The sequence below is a fragment of the Hemitrygon akajei genome, chromosome 5 (genome assembly GCF_048418815.1).
Source record: "Hemitrygon akajei chromosome 5, sHemAka1.3, whole genome shotgun sequence".
Lineage (NCBI taxonomy): Eukaryota > Metazoa > Chordata > Chondrichthyes > Myliobatiformes > Dasyatidae > Hemitrygon > Hemitrygon akajei.
Window position 1 is genome coordinate 187,942,256 of NC_133128.1, and position 22,550 is coordinate 187,964,805.

General features: G+C 40.4%; 1 protein-coding gene across 1 annotated transcript in view; it reads right to left on the minus strand.

The window, feature by feature from the left end:
- Positions 1 to 22,550, minus strand: part of lrp2a (low density lipoprotein receptor-related protein 2a) — a 396,886-nt gene that overhangs the window by 215,781 nt on the left and 158,555 nt on the right. Inside the window, exons 31-34 of the mRNA XM_073047514.1 lie at positions 21,938 to 22,081; positions 19,158 to 19,267; positions 16,606 to 16,783; positions 725 to 938 (exon numbers count right to left, since the gene is read on the minus strand). Coding sequence (XP_072903615.1) covers positions 725 to 938; positions 16,606 to 16,783; positions 19,158 to 19,267; positions 21,938 to 22,081 — 646 coding nt within the window. The remainder of the gene's footprint in view (positions 1 to 724; positions 939 to 16,605; positions 16,784 to 19,157; positions 19,268 to 21,937; positions 22,082 to 22,550) is intronic.

Here is a 22,550-nt window from a genome sequence, read left to right on the forward strand (position 1 = left end):
AGCAGTGGGTTCCCCTTCTGGCCAACCTGATGTTTCAATATCTCCAGGAGTGGCCTGGAAGATGTGCGTCTCTGGGAAGCAGCCCAGTGGACAACCCGGTTCTTCACTGATGTCGCCAACTGAAGCATTGTAGGAAAATGAAACATCGGGACAGCAAGCAGTATGCACTGCCGTCAGAAGAAAGCCTTGTACTCCAGCAATCCTCTCTTTTAATGGTGAATGAGAGCCTGTTGATCCTCGATGAGGGACTTGGAGAAGCGATATGGAAAATTGTAACTTTGCTCTCATTGTTACAGGAGCGATCGGTCTATTCTTCTCCCTCACTAATGTGAGAGCCTGTCTGAGATACCAAAGTGCTGGCTTATGGACTGTAATTTTTGATTGACTCTAGATCAAGGTTACTTTGGGTGCTTTTAATATTGCTCAGATGGTGGGAGGGGTGAGGCGGGGGAGGAGGCCGGTGCAAGTGGGGGAGAGGGATGCTTGCACGTGGGAGGGGAGGAAGAGCATTGGGATTCTGATGTTTCTATCATTTGGGCTTTTTTCTGTTTCATGGATATCTGTGAAGAGTAAGAATTTCAGATCGTATACTGTATACATGCTCTGATATAAAAACTGAACCTTTTGTACCATTTGAATAGCTCTGCACAATTTACATTTCACTGCTATGGTGTAACACCGAAGGAGTTTATTTAATACTCAGCCTGTGACAAGTTGTACTCACTGTCTCGGAAGTGAACTCTGAGGGACATCAACCCCGCGATATTATTCCTCATTACAACTGGATTTTCACCGGTGTTCTTGTCCACGCGCTCAATGACTTCGTAATCGCTATCTGCGTAGTAAAGGAAGTTCTTGTATATGGCTATTCCCCAAGGGTGAGAAAGGTGGCTGACTATGGTCACTCGGTTTAACCCATTTAGATCACCTCGTTCAATCTATTTGGACAACATAGAGTTATTAATAAAAACAGAAAGTGCTTGAAATGCTCAGTAGATCTGGCAGCATCTGTGAAGAAAGAAATAGAGTTAATATTTCAGGATGAATTTTTCTCATAACTGGAAAGAAAAGATAAAAATGTAAATATGCAGAGAAGGTACAGAGGGAAGGAAAGATTAAGAAGGATAATTAAGAGTTGTAGACAAAGGGGATTAATAGTTAAAGCAAATGATGATGCGGGGCAAAAAAAGGAGCAAAAGGGAACTGAATGAGGCATAAATGCTTGAAAGGTTTCCATGGTGTTTCTCTTTTTCACGGCTGTCTGTGGGAAGACAAATCTCAGGGTTGTATACTATATGCATACTTCGATAATAAATGGACTTTGAATCTTTGAAATGGTAACAGCAAAATCATTTACCTGATATTATCAGCATTGACACTAGAACAGGGGTTCCCAACCTGGGGCCCATGGACTTCTCAGTTAAAGATGTTAGTCCATTGCATAAAAAAGGTTGGGAACCCCTGCTCTGGAAACATGTAATGCATTTAACAGAGAGCTGAGGTGTTATACTTGAGTTTACAGGTAAGTTTCCTTTGAAGAGTGAAAGCGGCTGAGATCTGAGTGGGGTGGGTAGTTAATGCAATGGATGCTGAAAGCTCAGGGTTGTACTTACAGACTGAACCGTACTCTCTCCGGTCCTGTTCACCCTGTACACATCAGACTTCCAATATAACTCGGAGTCCTGCCATGTGCAAAAGTTCGCTGATGACACGGCCATAGTGGGGTGTGTCAGGAATGGACAGGAGGAGGAGTATAGGAAACTGATACAGGACTTTGTGATATGGTGCAACTCAAACTACCTGCGTCTCAATATCACCAAGACCAAGGAGATGGTGGTGGACTTTAGGAGATCTAGGCCTCATATGGAGCCAGTGATCATTAATGGAGAATGTGTGGAGCAGGTTAAGACCTACAAGTATCTGGGAGTACAGTTAGACGAGAAGCTAGACTGGACTGCCAACACAGATGCCTTGTGCAGGAAGGCACAGAGTCGACTGTACTTCCTAAGAAGGTTGGCGTCATTCAATGTCTGTAGTGAGATGCTGAAGATGTTCTATAGGTCAGTTGTGGAGAGCGCCCTCTTCTTTGTGGTGGCGTGTTGGGGAGGAAGCATTAAGAAGAGGGACGCCTCACGTCTTAATAAGCTGGTAAGGAAGGCGGGCTCTGTCGTGGGCAAAGTACTGGAGAGTTTAACATCGGTAGCTGAGCGAAGGGCGCTGAGTAGGCTACGGTCAATTATGGATAACTCTGAACATCCTCTACATAGCACCATCCAGAGACAGAGAAGCAGTTTCAGCGACAGGTTACTATCGATGCAATGCTCCTCAGACAGGATGAAGAGGTCAATACTCCCCAATGTCATTAGGCTTTACAATTCTACTGCCAGGACTTAAGAACTTTTTAAAAGCTATTATTAATGCTTTTTGAGATAGTGATTTAGATGCATATCATATTTTTTTTTTACTGAGTTAAGTATTGTATGTAATTAGTTTCGCTACAACAAGTGTATGGGACATTGGAAAAAAGTTGAATTTCCCCATGGGGATGAATAAAGTATCTATCTATCTATCTATCTGAACAGAGATTTATCATCACTGACATACACTGTACCATAAAAGTCAATCCTTTTGTGCCAACTCTTCAGTGCAAGATGTAAAACCGTCCACAAAATAGTCGCATATTCAATGTCTGGTCTCCACTATATGGAGGAGACAGTATTGTGAGTATTGTACTCAAAATGTTCCCTGAATAAATATGCAAATTGCAGTTTATCTGAAATACACGTTTAGGAATGTGATAGGTATTTGCTTCCTGGATCAGCGGGACCCATCCTTTGCCAAATAGTTGTAAGTAAACTTATGACTAAATGTTTAGCTTCTGGTCATAAATGGGAGTCAGTCTTCAGTTTTTTACATGTAAACCATTTAGATCGCCTCGTTCAATCTATTTGGACAACATAGAATTATTAATAAAAACAGAACGTGCTTGAAATGTTCAGTAGATCTGGCAGCATCTGTGAAGAAAGAAATAGAGTTAATGTTTCAGGATGAAGCAGTATCAGTTTAAAGTTAAAACAAAGTACTGTCTATAGAGCAGCTTTGCAAACAAGCTCTGTCTATGGAACAGATGCTAACGCACAATACCGGTCTTGCTGTTCAAGAGGTGCAGCATAAGACAATGGGTTGTGTAATTTAGCATGTTTCAAAGGAGACAAACTTGCTAAGTTGTTTAATTCAAGGAAGCTTGCAGACCAGATGGAAACAAATACTTGGGAGTTTTAAGTATTTGAGGAAGTTAGCTTCACAACATTAAATGTCTTCACAAAATTTATAAACTGTTTTTGTAAAAAAAAGTCTGCAGAAATATCACATGTGTAAAGTCAACCAAGCAATAAAGTAACTGTATAAGTGTATAGAGCATCAGGAAAGGGGTAAGGAACATCAAGAAGCATGAAAGAAACACGGCGTGAACTAGAGACCATTCCTCTACTTTCGATTTCTGTGATGAGCAATTTGTTCATCTGCATTGTTGGCATGTCTTTTTTTAGTTTATAGGAATTGGATTTTGGAAATCCTTTGTTTTAGAAATGGTTTGTAATTTGGAGATGTTTAAGATAGAAACATGTCCTAAAAATGTTGTCTGGATTTAAATGTGTATCGTTGAAAATAAATGAACTGTGCTTTAAACTACTTTGTTAGCTGGAAGTATCTTCTCCTTAGTAGGGAGAGAGGACCCACCACTCAAATAGAGGGTACTTGCAGCTAAACACCATGGAGTGAACTAGTCTTGGAAGATTGGGTAGTTACAGCGTGTGCACGCGTGGATATTTATATCCGATAGGAATTAAAGTCTTTGTTTGAGTTTAGAACTTCACAGTCAGCAAAACTCAATACCAACACAGCTGTACATAGTTAATGGGAAGAGGGTGAAGGATGGTGTTATATTTCCTGTGGTGAAGAGGAAGAAGTGTTGTAAATAATGTTGATTGAAACATGGTATAATAGAGAAAACAGACCTTTGGAACGCGACGAAAAGACAAAAGAGAATCATAGTTGCTGGTGGCATCATACAAATTATGTTTTCTTCAATGTTGAGCCTCTGTGGTAACACTTTAAACCAATTGTCTTAACAGATATTCAGATATGAACCCAATTGTTAAATATCAGCTATTCAAGTGTCAGCAAGTCTCAGACTTCCAAGCAACCATGTAAACCCAGAAAAAAATAACAGAGTTGGCACATCTGGTCTCCCAGTCTAGTCACGGGAAACATTACTGAATGCAGTAACTCCATGATGAAATGGGTGAAATGCACATGATACTCAGCCTATAGTTTTAATCCAGTGATGATGGGCATATGGTTGGGCCTTAGGATAATTAGCTTGTGTCTACTGGCATACTTGCTTGACAGGAATTCTGTGAGGTGCTGAAGTTAATTCCTTCAGACTTGAAAGTAAGAAATGGTTAAAGATTATAAGCAAAGAGTCTCATGCATGTCCTAGATGATCCTGTCCATTCTAAGTAATTGATCAATAACACATCAACTAACAAGAAACAGTAATATCATAAGGTTAAACAGCCACTATTTATTAAAATTATTATAAATTACTACAATTGCCCATTTAGATGGAAAGATTTTTACTCCTCATGTATGTGAAGGGTGTAAGAAATAAAGTCAATTCAATTCAAAAATCAATTTAATTCACTTAGCAAAATGGGAAGATGTTAGACACAGGACCACTGGTTTGAAAGAGGTAGCCCTTGGACTGCGAGATGGAAAAGGGGTATTGCACTGCAGAGGAAATCTGGGGCAGAAATTGCCACACTGGCCAGACCAATCTTACCCATTGAGTATTTTAGTATATAATCTTAACATAACTAATTTTTAAAAAAAATTAAAACAATTCCCAGTAACAGCTAGAAATGCCATTTTGGGGGTTGGAGAGATTAGACAGATTGTGTCACAATCAGTAAGGTGAAGGGGTTAGAGTTAGAAACAGGAAATTACAAAGGGAGCCATGAAACACGTAGGAGTTCTAACAGGTGTAGAGCTCTTGTGAGGACTGGCAGAATGAAACTGAAGAAAAGCTGTAGCCATGGCAACACATTTAACAAAATGAGTAGAGGTATGAAAGAAAGATGTGGCAGAAATGACATTGCACAGGTAAGCAATCAAGTCATCCTTTATATGATGTATAAAAGTACACTTTTAATGCATTTCATAACCTAAGCAGTTGCCGTGTATTTTTCTAGTGATACAACAAAGATAAAATAACTAAGGGCCAAAACTAAGTCTAATTAAACAACTTTTTATTTATTTCCTCTTTCACTTATAGACCCATGTTTGCCATCCAGTTAGAACTAGATGAACGATGGATCATTTGGGAGGCTGAGGAGTTAATTGATGGGCCACACAGGGAGGAGGACACAGGTAACCGGGTGATCGTCAGGAGGGGGAAAGGGGATAGGCAGCCTGTGCTGAGTACCCCTGTGGCCATTTCCCTCAACAACAGCTATACCGCTTTGGATGACATAGCGGGAAAAAGCCACAGCAGTTAGGTCTCAGGCACTGTGACTCAGAAGGGAAGGAGGGAGAACATTCCCCACTTCTTTGGATCTTTGCATCAGTTTTCACTGTGGAAGACAATAGCAGTGTGCCAGAGGTCCGTGAGTGTCAGGGAGCAAGAGTGAATGCCATTGGTATTACAAAGGAAAAAGTGCTAGGCAAACTGAAAGGTCTTAAGATTGATGTCACCTGGACTAGATAGATTAGATCCCAGAGTCCTGAGAGGTGTTGCTAAAGAAATAACGGATGCTTAGGTCATGAACTTTCAAGAATCACTTGATTCTGGCATGTTCCTGGAGGACTGGAAGATTGCAAATGTCATTCCACTCTTTAAGAAGGGAGGAAGACAAAAGAAAAGTTATAGGACAGTTAGCTTAATTTCTGTGTTTGGGAAAGTATTGGAGTCTATTATTAAAGATGAGATTTTGGGGTACTTGGAGACTAATTACAAAATAAATCAAAGTCAGCATAGTTTTTGTAAAGGGAAGTCTTGCCTGACAAATCTGTTAGAGCTCTTTGGGGAAGCAAAAAAGAGGTAGTGGATGTCATTTACATGGATTTTCAGAAGGCATTTGATAAGGTGCCACACATGAGGCTGCTTAACAAGATAAAATTCTATGACAGTACAGGAAAGATACTGGCATGGATAGAGGAATGGCTGACAGGCAGAAGGCAGTGAGTGAGAATAAAGGGGCCTTTTCTAGTTGGCTGCCAGTGACTAGTGGTGCTCCTCTGTGTTCAGCTACTTTTCACATTGTTTGTCAATAATTTGGATAAAAGGAATTGTTGACTTGGTGGCAAAGTTTGGGGATAATATGAAGACAGGTGAAGGGCTTGGTAGTGATAAGGATTTAGACAAATTGGAAGAATGGGCAAAAAAGTGGCAGATGGATTACAGAGTTGGAAAATGTATGATAATGCAATTTGTTAAAAGGAATAATAGTGTGGACAATTATCTAAATGGGGAGAAGGTTCAAACATCAGAGATGCAGAGGGATTTAGGAGTCCTCGTGCAAGACTCCCAGAAGGTTAATTTACAGGTTGAGTCTGTGATAAAGAAGGCAAATGGAATATTGGCATTTATTTCAAGGCATTTATTAGAATACAGAATCAGGGAGATAATGCTGGGGCTCTATAAGACACTAGTCAGGCTGCACTTGCAATATCATCAAAAGTTTGGATTGTCATAGGAGAGAGTCCAGAGGAGGTTCACAAGGATGATTCTGGGAATGAAGGAGTTAAGGCACAGAGTCGACTGTACTTCCTAAGAAGGTTGGCGTCATTCAATGTCTGTAGTGAGATGCTGAAGATGTTCTATAGGTCAGTTGTGGAGAGCGCCCTCTTCTTTGTGGTGGCGTGTTGGGGAGGAAGCATTAAGAAGAGGGACGCCTCACGTCTTAATAAGCTGGTAAGGAAGGCGGGCTCTGTCGTGGGCAAAGTACTGGAGAGTTTAACATCGGTAGCTGAGCGAAGGGCGCTGAGTAGGCTACGGTCAATTATGGATAACTCTGAACATCCTCTACATAGCACCATCCAGAGACAGAGAAGCAGTTTCAGCAACAGGTTACTATCGATGCAATGCTCCTCAGACAGGATGAAGAGGTCAATACTCCCCAATGCCATTAGGCTTTACAATTCTACCGCCAGGACTTAAGAACTTTTTAAAAGCTATTATTAATGCTTTTTGAGATAGTGATTTAGATGCATATCATATTCTTTACTGAGTTAAGTATTGTATGTAATTAGTTTTGCTACAACAAGTGTATGGGACATTGGAAAAAAGTTGAATTTCCCCATGGGGATGAATAAAGTATCTATCTAACTATCTATCTATCTATCTAACATACGAGGAACATTCAGCAGGTTTGGGTCTGTACTCACTGGAATTTAGAAGAAAGCAGGGGTATCTCATTGAAACCTACCGAATGTTGAAAGGTCTAGATAGGTGAATGAGGAGAGGATGTTTCCTTTGGCAGGACTATCCAGAATTACAGGCCACAGCCTCAAAATTGAGCAATGACCTTTTAGAACAGAGGTAAGGAGGAATTTTTTTTTAGCTAGAGAGCAGTAAATCTGTGGAATGCTCTGCCACAGACTACGATAGGGGCCACGTCCGTGGGTATATTTTAGGCAGAAGTTGATAGTTTCCTGATTAGTCAGACCATCAAAGGATATGGCAAGAAGGCAGGTGTATGGGGTTGAGTGGGATCCAGGATCAGCCGTGATGGATTGGCGGAGCAGACTCAATGGGCTGAATGGCCTAATTTTGTTCCTATATCTTATGGTCTTACAGTGATAGGGGATCCCATTGTTGGAGGAGCTGTGGACCTGAAAAACACATCCAGATGGTTTGTTGCCGCCCAGGTGTCAGGGTCAGGGACATCTCAGATCAGGACCACAGCATTCTAAAGGGGGAGAGTGAGCAGCCAGAAGTTGTGATACTTATTAGTACCAATGACATAGGTAGATAAAGAAAAGGCAAAAGGTCCTGAAGAGACAATATAGAGCGTTAAATAGAAAGTTGAAAAACAGGACCTCTCCGATAGTAATTTCTGGATTGTTGTCTGTGCCATGTACCAGTGAGGGTAAGAATAGGATGATTTGACAGATTAATGCATGGCTGTGGAATTGGTGCAGGAGGCAGGGTTTCAGATCTTTAGATCATTACCTTCTGGGGGAGGTACGACCTGTAATAAAAGGACAGGTTACAGCTGAACCTGAGGGGCACAAATATCATTGCAGACAGATTTGCTAGAATTGTTGGGGAGGGTTTAAACTAATTAGGCAGGAGAAAGGAACCAGAGTGACAGGCTGAGGATGGGACAGCTGGTATACAAGTAATACAGGGTGTCTTGGGGCTGGGAGAAAGGACAGGCAGATGATAGGGCAAAATTACAGCCATTGGGATGAGTTGAAGTGTAACACGGGAGCAAAATCGATAAGTGTGATGAATACAGGACTGAAGGTGTTATATTTGAATGCACACAGTATACAGAATAAGGATCTTGTAGTGCATTTAGAGATTGGCAAGTATGATATTGTGTGCATTAATAAGTCATGGTGAAATAAGATAATTGTTAGGAGTTAAACATCCAAAGATACACATTGTGTCAAAAGGACGGACAGGCAGGAAGGTAGGCAGAGGGGTGGAGGTGGCTCTGTTGGTTTAAAAAAAACAAATGAAATCAAATCCTTCAAAAGGTAACATTATGATCAGGAGATGTAGGATTTTTGTCGGAAGAGTTAAGAAACGACAAGAGTAAAAAGACCCTAATTGGAGTTATATACAGGCCTCCAAAAAGTAGCCAGGATGTGGGGTACAAATTACAATGGGAGATAGAAAAGGCGTGTCAAAAAGTCAACATTACACTAGTCATAAAGGATTCCAACATGCAAGTAGATTGGGAAAATCAAGTTGGTACTGGACCCCAAGAGAAAGAATTTGTAGAATGCCTAGACCATGGCTTTTTAGAGCTATGTGGTTGAACCCAGTAGGGGAAAGGCAATTCTGGATTAGACATTGTGTAATGAAACAGACTTGAATAGGGAGGTTAATGTAAAGAAACCAGTGTGAAATGGTGATTATAATATAGTAGAATTCACCCTGAAGTTTCAACTCTGCTTCACATTCCCATTCAGATATGTCCATACATGGCCTCCTCTACTGCCATGATGAGGCCAAACTCAGGTTGGAGAAGCAACACCTCATATACCGTCTGGGTAGTCTCCAGCCCCTTGATATGAACATCGAATTCTCCAACTTCCGGTAATTCCCTCCCTCTCCCTTCCCCTATTACACTTTCACTCTGCCTCCTCTTCTAACTGCCTATCACCTCTCTCATGATTCTGCCTTCTTCTGCTACCCATAGTACTTTCCCCTTACATTCCTTCTTCACCTCTCTGGCCTATCCCCTCCCTGCTTCCCCTCCCCCACCCCTTGATCTTTCCTCTGATTGGTTTTTCACCTGGTACCTTCCCCCTCCCCCCACCTTCTTTAAAGGACCCCTGCCCCCTCCTTCTTCAGTCCTGACGAAGGGTCTCGGCCCAAAATGTTGACTGATCCTTTCAACGGATGCCGCCTGACCTGCTGAGTTCATCCAGCTTGTTTGTATGTGTTGATTTGACCACAGCATCTGCAGTGTACTTTGTGTTTACCCTGAAGTTTGAGAGGTAGAAGCTGAAGTCAGATGTATCAGTCTTACAGTGGAGTAAATGAAATTACTGAAGCATAAGACAGGAGCTGGCTGAAGTTGATTGAAAGGGTACACTAGTAGGAACAATAGCAAATCAGCAATGGCTGGAGTTCCTGGGGGCAATTCGGAAGATGCAGGATAGATGCATCCCAAAGATAAAGTATTCTAAATGGAGGATGACACAATTGTGGCTGAAAAGAGAAGTCAAAGACAGAATAAAAGGAAAAGAGAGAGCATATAATAAAATATTATATTAGGAAAATATTGGGAAGTTCGAGGATTGGGAATCTTTTAAAAACCAACAGAAGGTAACTGGAAAAGCTATAAGCAGAGTAAAGATCAAATGTGAAGGTAAGCTAGGTAATAGTATAAAAGTGGATAACGAAACTTTTTTCAGATATATAAAGAGTTAGAGATGAGAGTGGATATAAGACCTGTGAAAAATTGTGCTGGAAATACAGTATCGGGGACAAGGAAATGCCAATGAACTGAGTATGTATTATGCATCTGTCTTCACTGTGGAAGATACTAGTAGTATGCCAGGTATTCAAGAACGTCAGGGGCAGAAGTGAGTGAATTGCTACTACTAAGGAGTAAGTTCTTGGAAAGCTGAAAGGTCTGAAGGTAGATACTGCAAGTCCCCTGGACCAGATGGTCTACACTGCAGGGTTCTGAAAGAGGTGGCTGAAGTGATTGTGGAGGCATTAGTAATGATCTTTCAAAAATCACTAGATTCTGGAATGGTTCCAGAGGTCTGGAAAATTGCAAATGTCAGTCCATTCTTTAAGAAGGGAGAGAGGCAGAAGAAAGGAAACTATAGGTTAATTAGCCTGACCTCAGTGGTTGGGAAGATGTTGGAGTCCAGTATTAAGGATGAGGTTTTGGGGTACTTGGCACATGATAAAATAGGCCAAAGTCAGCATGGTTTTCTTGACGGGAAATATTAATTGACAAATCTGTTGGAATTCTTTGAGGAAATAACAAGCAGGATAGACAAAGGAGAGTCAGTATATGCTACTTGGATTTTCAGAAGTCATTTGACAAGATCCCGCACATGAGGCTGCTTAACAATCTAAGAGCCTATGGTATTACAGGTAAGATACTAGCATGGATAAAAGTTTGGCTGACTGGCAGGGGGCAGAGTGTAAATATAGAGCCCTTTTCTGGTTGGCTGCCGGTAACTAGTGGTGTTACAGAAGGCGATGTTGGGATGTCTTGTTTTCACGTTATATTTCAATGATTTGGATGACAGAATTGACAGCCAAGTTTTCGGATGATACAAAGATAAGTGGAGAAGCCAGTAGTGATGAGGAAATATGGAGCGTACAGAAGGACTAAGACAGATTGGGAGAGTGGCCAGATAAGTGGCAGATGCAGTATGGTGTGGGTAAATGTATGGTCATGTATTTTGCTAGAAGGAATGAAGGCATAGACTATTTTCTAAATTGAGAGTAACTTCAAGAATCAGAGATGCAAATAGATTTGGGAGTCCCTTATCTAAGAAGCGATGTGCCAGCATGGAGGGGTTCCAGAGGAGGTTCACCAGAATAATTTTGGGAATGAAAGTGTTAATGTATGAGGAATGTTTGATGGCTCTGGGCCTGTACACACTGGAGTTCAAACGAATGAGGGAGGATCTCATTGAAACCTATTGAATATTGAAAGGCCTAGATAGAGTGAATGTGGAGAGGATGTTTCTAATAGTGGGAGAGTCAAGGATCAGAGTGCACAGCCTCAGAATAGAGAGACATCCATTTAGGACAGAGATGAGGAGGAATGTATTTAGCCAGTGTAGGAATAATGGTGCACAGTTCCCTGAAGGTGGAGTTTCATGTGGATAGAGTGGTGAAGAAAGCTTTTGGTATGTTGGCCTTTATAAATCAGAGCATTGAGTATAGGAGTTGGAATGTAATGTTAAAATTGTACAGGACATTGGTAAGGCCGAATTTGGAGTATTGTGTACAATTCTGGTCACCGAATTATAGGAAAGATGTCAACAAAATAGAGAGAGTACACAGAAGATTTACTAGAATGTTACCTGGGTTTCAGCACCTAAGTTACAGGGAAAGGCTGAACAAGTTAGGTCTTTATTCTTTGGAGCGTAGAAGGTTGAGGGGGGACTTGACAGAGGTATTTAAAATTATGAGGGGGATAGATCAAGTTGACGTGGATAGGCTTTTTCCATTGAGAGTAGGGGAGATTCAAACAAGAGGACATAAGCTGAGACTTAGGGGGCAAAAGCTTAAGGGTAACATGAGGGGGAAATTTCTTTACTCAGAGAGTGGTAGCTGTGTGGAATGAGCTTCAAGTAGAAGTGGTAGAGGCAGGTTCGGTATTGTCATTTAAAGCAAAATTGGATAGGTATATGGACAGGAAAAGAACGGAGGGTTATGGACTGAGTGCAGGTAGGTGGGACTAGGCGAGTAAGCGTTCGGCACGGACTAGAAGGGCCGAGATGGCCTGTTTCCGTGCTGTAATTGTTATATGGTTATAGTGAATCTGTGGAATTCATTGCCAAGGGCAGTTGTGGAGGTCAATTCATTGTATGCATTTAAGGCAATGGTTGATGGGTTCTTGATTAATCAGGGTGTCAAAGGTTATGAGGAAAAGGCTGAAGAATGAAGTTGAGAAGGATAATAAATCAGCCATGATGGAATGGAAGAGCAGACTCAATGGGCTGAATGGACTAATTATGCTCTTAAGTCTTATGATCCTCCAAGGTTTTATCTTACAATTCAATACCAACATTTTATTCAATTCAATACTACAATTAATCTGCTTTGATTACCTTTGTAGGTGATGCATTCTAATCACAGCATGTCAGTGAATAAAATACCCTTTGGTTCCCCACTGTAGCTAATATTGATTGTGAAGAATAATTCACTACTTTAAGATTGTCAGCCTCCTAAGGCATGCTTTTGAGATTAATTGCTCTTTGTGTAGCAACAATATTTTAAAGGAAAATTCAGGGACAGTTTGTGAAGTGCCTTTGCATAAATTACGTACCTTTCAACTCCTCATGCATCAGTCTGAACACATCAGAATGGCGTTAATTAGAGGTTTGGATCTGAGTTATTTTACATCTTGTTTGTCAATATCTTTTAATCAGCGATCTCAGGTCTCCAACCCTTCTGTTACAATTTGTCCCACACCAAACTTCATTTTATCTCCCTTTAACCTTCTCTGAAGCAAACAGAACAACTCCAGCCAGTCCATGGCAACCTCCACTGCCACTCTTAGTTCGGAGGAGCAATACCTCATATTCCGGGTAGCCTCCAACCTGATGGCACGAACATCAAAATATCTAACACATGGGAATTTCTCCACTCTCCCCCTTTATTTACTTTTTCCATTTCTCACTCCGGTTTCCCTCTTATCTCATCTCTTCTCCTCACCTATCACCTCACTCTGGTGCCCCTCCTCCTTCCACTGTCCACTCTGCACTCTTACCTTCAGCTATTTATCTTTTCCAGCTATCACCTCATAAGGGTGCGGGGTGAAATTTGTTCACTGGAAGGAGAAATTGATCTAATACCATCAGGTTGGAGGCTACCCAGATGGAATATAACGTGTTGCTCCTCCACCCTGAGGCTAGGCTAGCGTCCTCTTGGCACATGAAGAGGCCATAGAATGACATATCAAAACAGGAATGGGAATTGGAATTTAAATTTTTGGCTGCCAAGAAGTCCCACTTGTGGCAGATGGTGTGGAGGTGCTCAATTGGGTCCTGTATTCTTTTTCAGCAATTTCCACGTACCAAGCACCTCCAAAATGTGCACAGTGAGGTATGTCTAATTATGCATTCCCTTGAAATATTCCTACTTAGCTTGTGTCCTTACCATCTTTATTTCCCTCACCAATTTGGATATATTCCACTGAGGATGGATGACATCACTACTCTTAGTGCTGCTCTTAATATTGTGCTTTAACTATTTTATCCTGTTGGATTTTTCCGTGATTTCTCCTATATTGTGGCAGTGGCAGTGCTTACATCTGTCTTCACTGAAGACAAATTCTCATTCAGTGAATCACATCTTCCACGAGAAGTCCTCAGAAGGGTCTCAGCTCAAAATGTTAACTATTTCCATAGATGCTGCCTGACCTGCTGATTTTCTCCAGCATTTTGTGTGTTGTTGCTATTAAGAAGAGGGACGCCTCACGTCTTAATAAGCTGGTAAGGAAGGCGGGCTCTGTCGTGGGCAAAGTGCTGGAGAGTTTAACATCGGTAGCTGAGCGAAGGGCGCTGAGTAGGCTACGGTCAATTATGGAAAACTCTGAACATCCTCTACATAGCACCATCCAGAGACAGAGAAGCAGTTTCAGCGACAGGTTACTATCGATGCAATGCTCCTCAGACAGGATGAAGAGGTCAATACTCCCCAATGCCATTAGGCTTTACAATTCAACCGCCAGGACTTAAGAACTTTTTAAAAGCTATTATTAATGCTTTTTGAGATAGTGATTTAGATGCATATCATATTTTTTACTAAGTTAAGTATTGTATGTAATTAGTTTTGCTACAACAAGTGTATGGGACATTGGAAAAAAAAAGTTGAATTTCCCCATGGGGATGAATAAAGTATCTATCTATCTATTATTGCTTCCCTTTTGTGTCACATATTAATTCAATCTTAAGGATTGCTTTGGCCTTAACTCTTCAGTTCTCTTTGGTACTTTCCTCAAACAGCTCAACTGTAATTCCTATAAGACATAGGAGCAGAATTAGGCCATTTGGCCCATCAAGTCTGCACCAACATTTCATCATGACTGATTCATTTTCCTCTCAGCCCCAGTTTTCTGCCTTCTCCCTATATTCCTTTGCGCCCTGACTAATCAAGAATCTGTCAACCTCTGCCTTAACTATGCCCAATGACTTGGCCTCCACAGCTGCCTGTGGAAAAGAGTTTCACAGATTCACCTCTCTGGCTAAAGAAATTCTTCCTCATCTCTGTTCTAAATCCCTATATTATCATGCTGTGTCCTCTGTTCTTAGACTCCCCCACCACAGGAAGAATCCTCTCCACATCCACTACATTCAGGCCTTTTGACATTTGATGACTTTCAGTGAGATCCCCTCTCATTCTTCTGAATTACAGTGAGTACAGGCTGAGAGCTATCAAACGCTTTCATATGGTAAATTTTTCAATCCCAGAATCATTTTCATAAACCTCCTTTGAACCCTCTCCCATGAGCTTGACAAAGATAACACTTTTACTTCTTTATTCTAACCTTTTTGATTGTCTAAAGAAATGTACTTTTGAATATAAAGGCCAGGTCCGGAGGACCTGAGTTAAGAGGAAAGATTGAAAAGCTTAGGACTTTATTCCCTGGAACATAGAAAATTGAGCGGAGATTTGATTTACATATACAAAGTTATGAGGGGTATAGATAAGGCAAACGAAGCAGGCTTTTTCCACTGAGGTTGTCCAGGACAACTGGAGATCATGGGTTAAGTGTGAAACATGAAAGTTTAAGGGGAACATGAGGGAAAGTTCTTCACTCAAAGGGTTGTGAGAGTGGGGAATGAGCTGGTACATTGAGCTTAATTTCAAAGTTTAAGATTAATTTAGATATGTAAATGGATGGTAGGGTTATGGGTTATTAAAGTTTATGGTCTGGGTGCAGGTGAACAGTACTAGGTGGATTAGATGGGCCAAAAGGCCTGTTTCTGGGCTATATTTTTCCATAAATCTATGATTCTATATGTCTTCTGAATTAACCTCACTGCAATCTCAGCGTGTAACTTCCCTTTAAGTCTTTTGCAAACTGGTTGAATGCCACCCAAGTTGGTGCAGTCTTTCATTGATTCTATTATGGTTATTGGACTCATTGATTATGCCTAGTAGAAAATGAATCTCCAATTTGTATATGGCGATTTGAGAATATATGTAATTTGAGAATAAATTTAGTTTGAACTTTGACTTGTAAGGAGTTGCTGGACAGGCTGGAACTATCTTCCTTGGAGCGCAGGAAACTGAAAGCTGATCTTATAAAGCAGGAGCTCCCAGCCTGCTTTATGCCATGTAGCCTTACCATTAACCAAAGGATCTGTGGACCCCTGGTTGGGAACCCCTGATATGGAGGCATTTGCACTCATGAGGGGTACAGATAAGATGAATGCACTCAGCCATTATTCCAGGGTTGGGGAATCGAGAACAGGAGGGCAGAAGTGAGAGAGAAACAGTTAAATAGGAACTTGAGAGGCATTTATGAAATTACACAGAGGGGGTATGTATATGGAGTAAGCTCTCAGAGGAAGTAGTTGTGCAGGGCCAATAACAACCTTTAAAAGACAGTTGGATAGGTACAGCACATGGATCAAAAGAGTGTAGGACAGGGGTTCCCAATCATTTTTATGCCATGGACCAATACCATTAAGCAAGCGGGCTGTGGACCCCAGGTAGGGAACCCTTGGTTTAGAGGAACATGAAGCAAATGTGGGCAGATGGGACGAGGTTGGATGGGCATCTTGGTCAACAGCTTCAGTGGTGTGTGACTCTAGTCAGCCTCCTGCTAAATATAGTTGCAGTCATATTTTTATTGTTCCATGCCTAAAATACAGAAGAATCAGGAAACATTATTATAATTGCTTAACCTAAACCTTTTACCCCCCCCCCCCATACCCCCTCAGAACTAATAGAATCAAGATGGCTTTGAGGTAATGTCTTTTTGTTTCATTGAAACCATTTGAGAAATAGTACAAAGGCACCAAGAAAGAAGCTGTTTATGCTTTATTATGTTACTACTGATTTCATATATACCTGGAAATAGATGCAGATATTCTTTTGAAATCTTATGACCAATATACTTATTCTAAATGTGTGTATTTCAGATGGAGGATACATACCACACCCGTACTAGAAATGGACCAGTACAGCTTCCGTTCCTTGATGTCAATCGTGATAAACTCAACGTGATCCAGGTTATTCGTGAAGAGGACTCTCGCATTGGAACCATCCATATTGGCACTGGCAATCTTTGCAGGGACTCCATTCTCTGTACCTTGGTCAGTCCAGTATAACTTCCTGAAAATATTTTGTACACCACTATCAGATACTATGTATATTCTATCATCAATTAGAAAATGGACAATTTCAACACACAAACATTCAATTAGATTGTTGAAGTTTTACTGTGTCACAAAAACATGACCATTGTAACAAATTGTAGATTTTGCCCTGGCACCAATTTATAAATAGATTAAATTCATGCTGACTCAATTATTTCCTCTGAATGAGATACAAAGTGCCACAAGCAGCATAGACTGGAGAGGTGTGCTGAAACACTAACAACTCAGAATGTCCACATTGACCCATGTGTGTGGAAATCCTGATTAAAGCAAGAGGGCTTTCTGCTGTTTTCTAACCCGTTCCAGAATCAAAGGGTCATAGATTTAAGCAGGAATGAGGAAGCAATCTTTGCAGCATGATTTTAGATCCTGACAATGTCTTCCTTGGCTTGTTTGGATGAAAACTAATGACTATTTTCACTATAAAAGATCTGTTACTGTACATATTAACAAAGTCAAATTAATCACTTCTATTGCAACTACGCATATCAAAATGAATATACCTGAGTATATACACCAGGGGTTCCCAACCTGGGCTCCATGGACCTCTTGCTTAATGGTATTGACACATGGCATCAAAAAGGTTGGGAATCCCTGATATAAAGTTTAATTTGTTAGTTTGTAAAGGTTGATGCTGAAGCAAACACAAATCTGCACGATTATTTAAAAGATATATGCATTTTATTGCTCTATCTCATTGGGTGTTTTTAATGAGATCTATTTTCTGGGCATCTGAAAAAAGTGGAGAATGCACATCTATACTCACATTCTTCTGCAGATAATATAGTAGAGAACATCCTGACATTCTGCATCACTGCACGGTATGGAAAATGTACAGTGGTGGACAAGAAGGCTCTACAATGGGTAGTCAAAACTTCCCAGTGTATCACTGGACATATATACAGAAAGAGGCCGGAAAAGGGCAGTAACATCAAAGATCCCACTCACCCAGTTCATGAACTGTTTGTCCCACTCCCATTAGGGAGGAGGCTACGTAGCATCCATGCCTGGACTACCATATTATCAAAAAACAGTGACTTTCCCCAAACAGTGGGGGGTCCACATTCCCCCCCAATACCACTACTTCATCAGTTTCTGTCAGAGTCACCTTATGTACAAAAACTCCTGTGCCAAGTGCAGGATTTTCTGGACATATAATCAATGTACAGAATAAGCTATTTTGTGTATTTATATTTATAGTGTGGTTTCTTCATTGTGTTCTGTATCTTACCATGTTTTTTTGTGCATCATTGGATATGGAGTTACAATTATTTTATTTTCCTTTATACTAGTGTACAGGAAATTACGTTAAACAACCTGAATCTTGAATATCTTGAATAGTTAAGTAGGTATCAATACTGATATTCTTTTCAATGAGAAGAATTGACTATTAACATGAAACTAGGGGTTTCCATGTCTGGAAATGGTAGATTTTTGTTGGAGATAGTATACTTATGATGTGACTGAAGTGAATTCTTTCATTAGCCTGTATATTGTTATGTAAAACAAACCTGACAATACTGGATTCTCTTTGTGTGTGTGTGAGATCTCCCTAATTCTTCCTACAAATTCTGGCCTCATGATAGTGTCTGTATTTAACCACTCTGCCATCAGTTGCCAAGCTACTGAGGTCAAGAAAATTCTATTTCACTTAGTCTGGTTCCCACTTCTCCTTCCCCTTAGAAATCATTTCAGATACTTCCAATATCTTCCTTGTCTTCTTTAGATAAAACTCACCTACCTAACTTCTTTTGTGACGTGGCACCAAATTCTGATTAGTAAGACTAGAAGTACATGTGATTGGTTTGCCATGCTTTTCAGTCCATTTACATGGTTTGAACACAGGAGTTAAATGTTTTCATGTATGGATAGATAGAGGTCATGTCTCAACAGTCTCTTCCCCCATCATACTGATTTATTTAGCAATACAGTGCAGTGTAGGCCCTTCCAGCACTTCGAACCACGCCACCCGTCAAACCCGATTAACCCTAACCTGATCACGGGACAATTTACAGTGAGCAATTACCTGGTACCTGGTACGTCTTTGGATTGTGGGAGGTAACTGGAGGACCTGGAGAAAACCCATGCATTCCATGGGAAGGATGTACAGATCAGCAGCAGAATGGAGTTCTGGAACGCCCTGAGCTGTAACAGTACCGTGCTAACTGCTACGCTACCGCGCTGCCTGATTAATTTTCTTTGTTTTTTTTAGGAGCAAAACAAGTGATGCCGCATGTTAACATTCAAATATTTTGCACTATACAAAAACAAAAGTTTTGAATTTTCAAACAGTACATTTTAATTTGTACAAAAATTAAACTTTCACTCACCCTTTAGCTGGATTCACCACAATACCAACAGGTGACCCAACACCATTCCTTTGCCCATTGTTGGTCAGTATTGTTTTCTTGTACTTGACATCACCTTGCACTTTAATCACCTGAAAGGAAAGAAATTATTACAGAAAAACACACACAACAAGTAATTACAACAAGTCTACTTTTGTATCATAATGCTAATGCTTCAAAAGAACATTAGAACCCATATCCCCATGTCCCGCAGCAGCTCGGTATAAAATATTCCCTCTGCCATTTTATATTGTATTTTTAATGTACATTGAATATAGCACAAAACATTTTATTTATTTATTAAGCAATACAGCACAGAGTAGGCCCTTTGGCCCTTCGAGCCACACTGCCCCAATGAAAAACCCGATTAACTCTTACTTAATCTTGGGACACTTTTCAATGACCAATTAATCTTCCCGGTTTATCTTTGGACTGTGGGAGGAAACCGAGCACCAATACAAAATCCACATATTCCAGAGAGACTCCTTACAGATGGTGCTAGAATTGAAATCCAAACTCTAGAACACCATGAGCAAGAATAGTGTAGTACACTTATAGTTACTAAAAGTACTTATAAGAAAATTGAAATAATTCTACAACAGGTGTTCCCAACTTTTTTTATGCCATGGGCATAAAGCAGGGAGTCCATGGAACCAAGGTTGGGAACCCCTTTTCTAGAGCTATATTATAATCATCCCACTGACAAATGTTTTTCATGATTTTAATTTAGTTGAGAAGAAAAAAAAATCAAATCAGTCGAGAAACAGTTGGAAATGGGAAAGGAAATTAAAGGTTGGATTATCCTGTTTAAATGAAAGGGAAGGTGAGCAGGAAGAAGGGTTACATGCTGGCATGAAGAAAACACTGGTAGATTTGTTGTGTCCAATGCCACAATTCAATCAGCTGTTTAGAGTTTTGTTTAGCAATGCAAATGAGGCTTATTTCCAATCATACTAAGCAAAATTTTCATTTATTTGACTATTCATCTGTGGTGATTTCTTTTATAATTACAGTCCATTAACATCTTGGACTATTTTTACTGTGCCCATAGTCTGGTTTTTTTTAATCAATTATGCTACTGTTTGCACTGTTGTAACTATATGTTGTAATTATGTGGTTTTGTGCAGGTCTTGTAGCTTTAGTTTTTTGTCTGATGGATTTGGAGCTCCTTTCCGGGGAATGCGCTAGACCATATATGTCAAACTCAAGGCCCGCGGGCCAAATCCGGCCCACGGTGGAATTATCTTTGGCCCGCGAGATAATATCTAATTACTATTAAAGCTGGCCCCAGTAATCGAAGCGCCTATGGCGTATGATATGGCTAATGCTGAGTTTATTCAGGTACCAGGTTTTCAGGGGTTTTAGTGTTTATTCGGCAGTCTTGCTCGGCAGTGTTCTTCATAAGAAACGGAATTTGTAAAGTGAAACACTTTGTAGTTATAGCAGAAACTGAGACACATGAGAGCAGGCTGAAAAAACGGAGGCAACGAAAGCTACGTTCGCACGCGTCCGACTGATCCGGCCCGCATGAAGCTGCATTTTGCTCAATCCGGCCCGTGACCTAAAATGAGTTTGACACCCCTGCGCTAGACGGTAGCGCGATATTAATACGCAGCAGCCTCTCCGGACTCTGGATTGGGGATTGCCAAACGTTATGTGGATTTTCTGGTGTAGTCTGTTTTGTCATATGCTTTTGTGGTATCATTCTGGGGGAAGGTTGTCTCATTTTTTAACTGCATTGCATTTGTGGTTTCTAAATGACAATAAACTGAATCAGAATCATAGTGGGCCTTCTTTCAATGGCTCTGTGACCATATTAGACAGATCTGCTTGTTAACGCAAATATCTAATCAGCCAATCACATGGCAGCAACTCAACGCAGAGAAGCATGCAGACATGATCAAGAGGTTCAGTTGTTGTTAAAACCAAACACCAGAATGGGGAACAAAAAAATCTAAGTGACTTTGACCATGGAATGATTGTTGGTGCCAGACGGGGTGGTTTGAGTATCTCAGAAACTGCTGTTTTCCAGATTTTCATGCACAACAGTCTCTAAAGTTTACAGAGAATGGTACAAGAAACAAAAAAAAACATTCAGTGAGTGGCATTTCTGTGGGTGAAAATGGTGAAAATGAGAGAGGTCAGAGGGGAATGGCCAGACAGCTTCAACCTGACAGGAAGGTGACAGTATCTCAAACAGCCACGTTACAAAAGTGGTGTGCAGAAGAACGTCTCTGAACACACATGACGAGCCTTGAAGTGGATGGGCTACAGTAGCTGAAGGCCACGCCAGGTTCCACTACTGTACCTAATGAAGCGGCTAGTAAAGTGTATATTGCTAAGAGTCAAAATAAGAACAATCATTTTAAAATGTTATCAAGTCACATTTGTGAAAGAGGCAACTTACAGACAAATGTTAAGCTTCAAATCAAACATTTCCTAAAGGAGCACCAGAATCATAATGGTATAAAAATTAACTGTTTACACCACAGGTTCCCAACCTTTTTTATGCCATGGACCCTTATCATTAACTGATGGGTCCATGGACCACAGGTTGTGAACCCCTGGTCTAGAGTAATATAATAATCCAATTTGCATATCAACAGGTAAGTTGGATTGCGTTATATTTCAAGAATTATTATAATGAAATTTTGGAATTTAAAATCTATAATTTATGCATTTGTGATTATATAAAAAATCTTTAGAAAAAGAAAATTAACATTTAGCACTATGTGAATTCAAACCCATTTAAGCATACTAACCTCAATGGACTGTTGGTCGGAGTTGGTATAGTAAAGGTTCATGGAAATCCAGTCAAAAGCCAAACCCATAGGGGAGCCAATGATGGAAGCTGGGGCAAACACTGTCCTATTGGTCCCATCTAACTTCACACGGTGAATCTCTCCCTAAAGACACATAAATCAGAGAAAGGAAAAACTGCACAGCCTTAAAGTAAATGTATTCTCAAACAGATATATGTCACCATATACAACCCTGAGATGCACTTCCTTGCAGGCATACTCAATAAATCTACAACAGAATAATAACTATAACAGAATCAATGAAAGACCATACGAATTTTGCCGTTCAATCAGTGTGCAAAAGACAACAAAGTGCACAAGCACAAGAAAGAAAGAAATAATAGTAAGAAGCCTAGTGCATATGCGCCAGCCGTGCATGCAGCCTGTTACAGCCACTCTGACTAGTTTTCTTACTTTCCTAACTTGGCATAATTTATTTATTACTATTTAATTATTTATGGTTTTATATTACTATATTTCTACACTATTCTTGGTTGGTACGACTGTAACAAAACCTAATTTCCCTCGGGATCAATAAAGTATGACTGTCTGTCTGTAAATAAAAGCAACACAC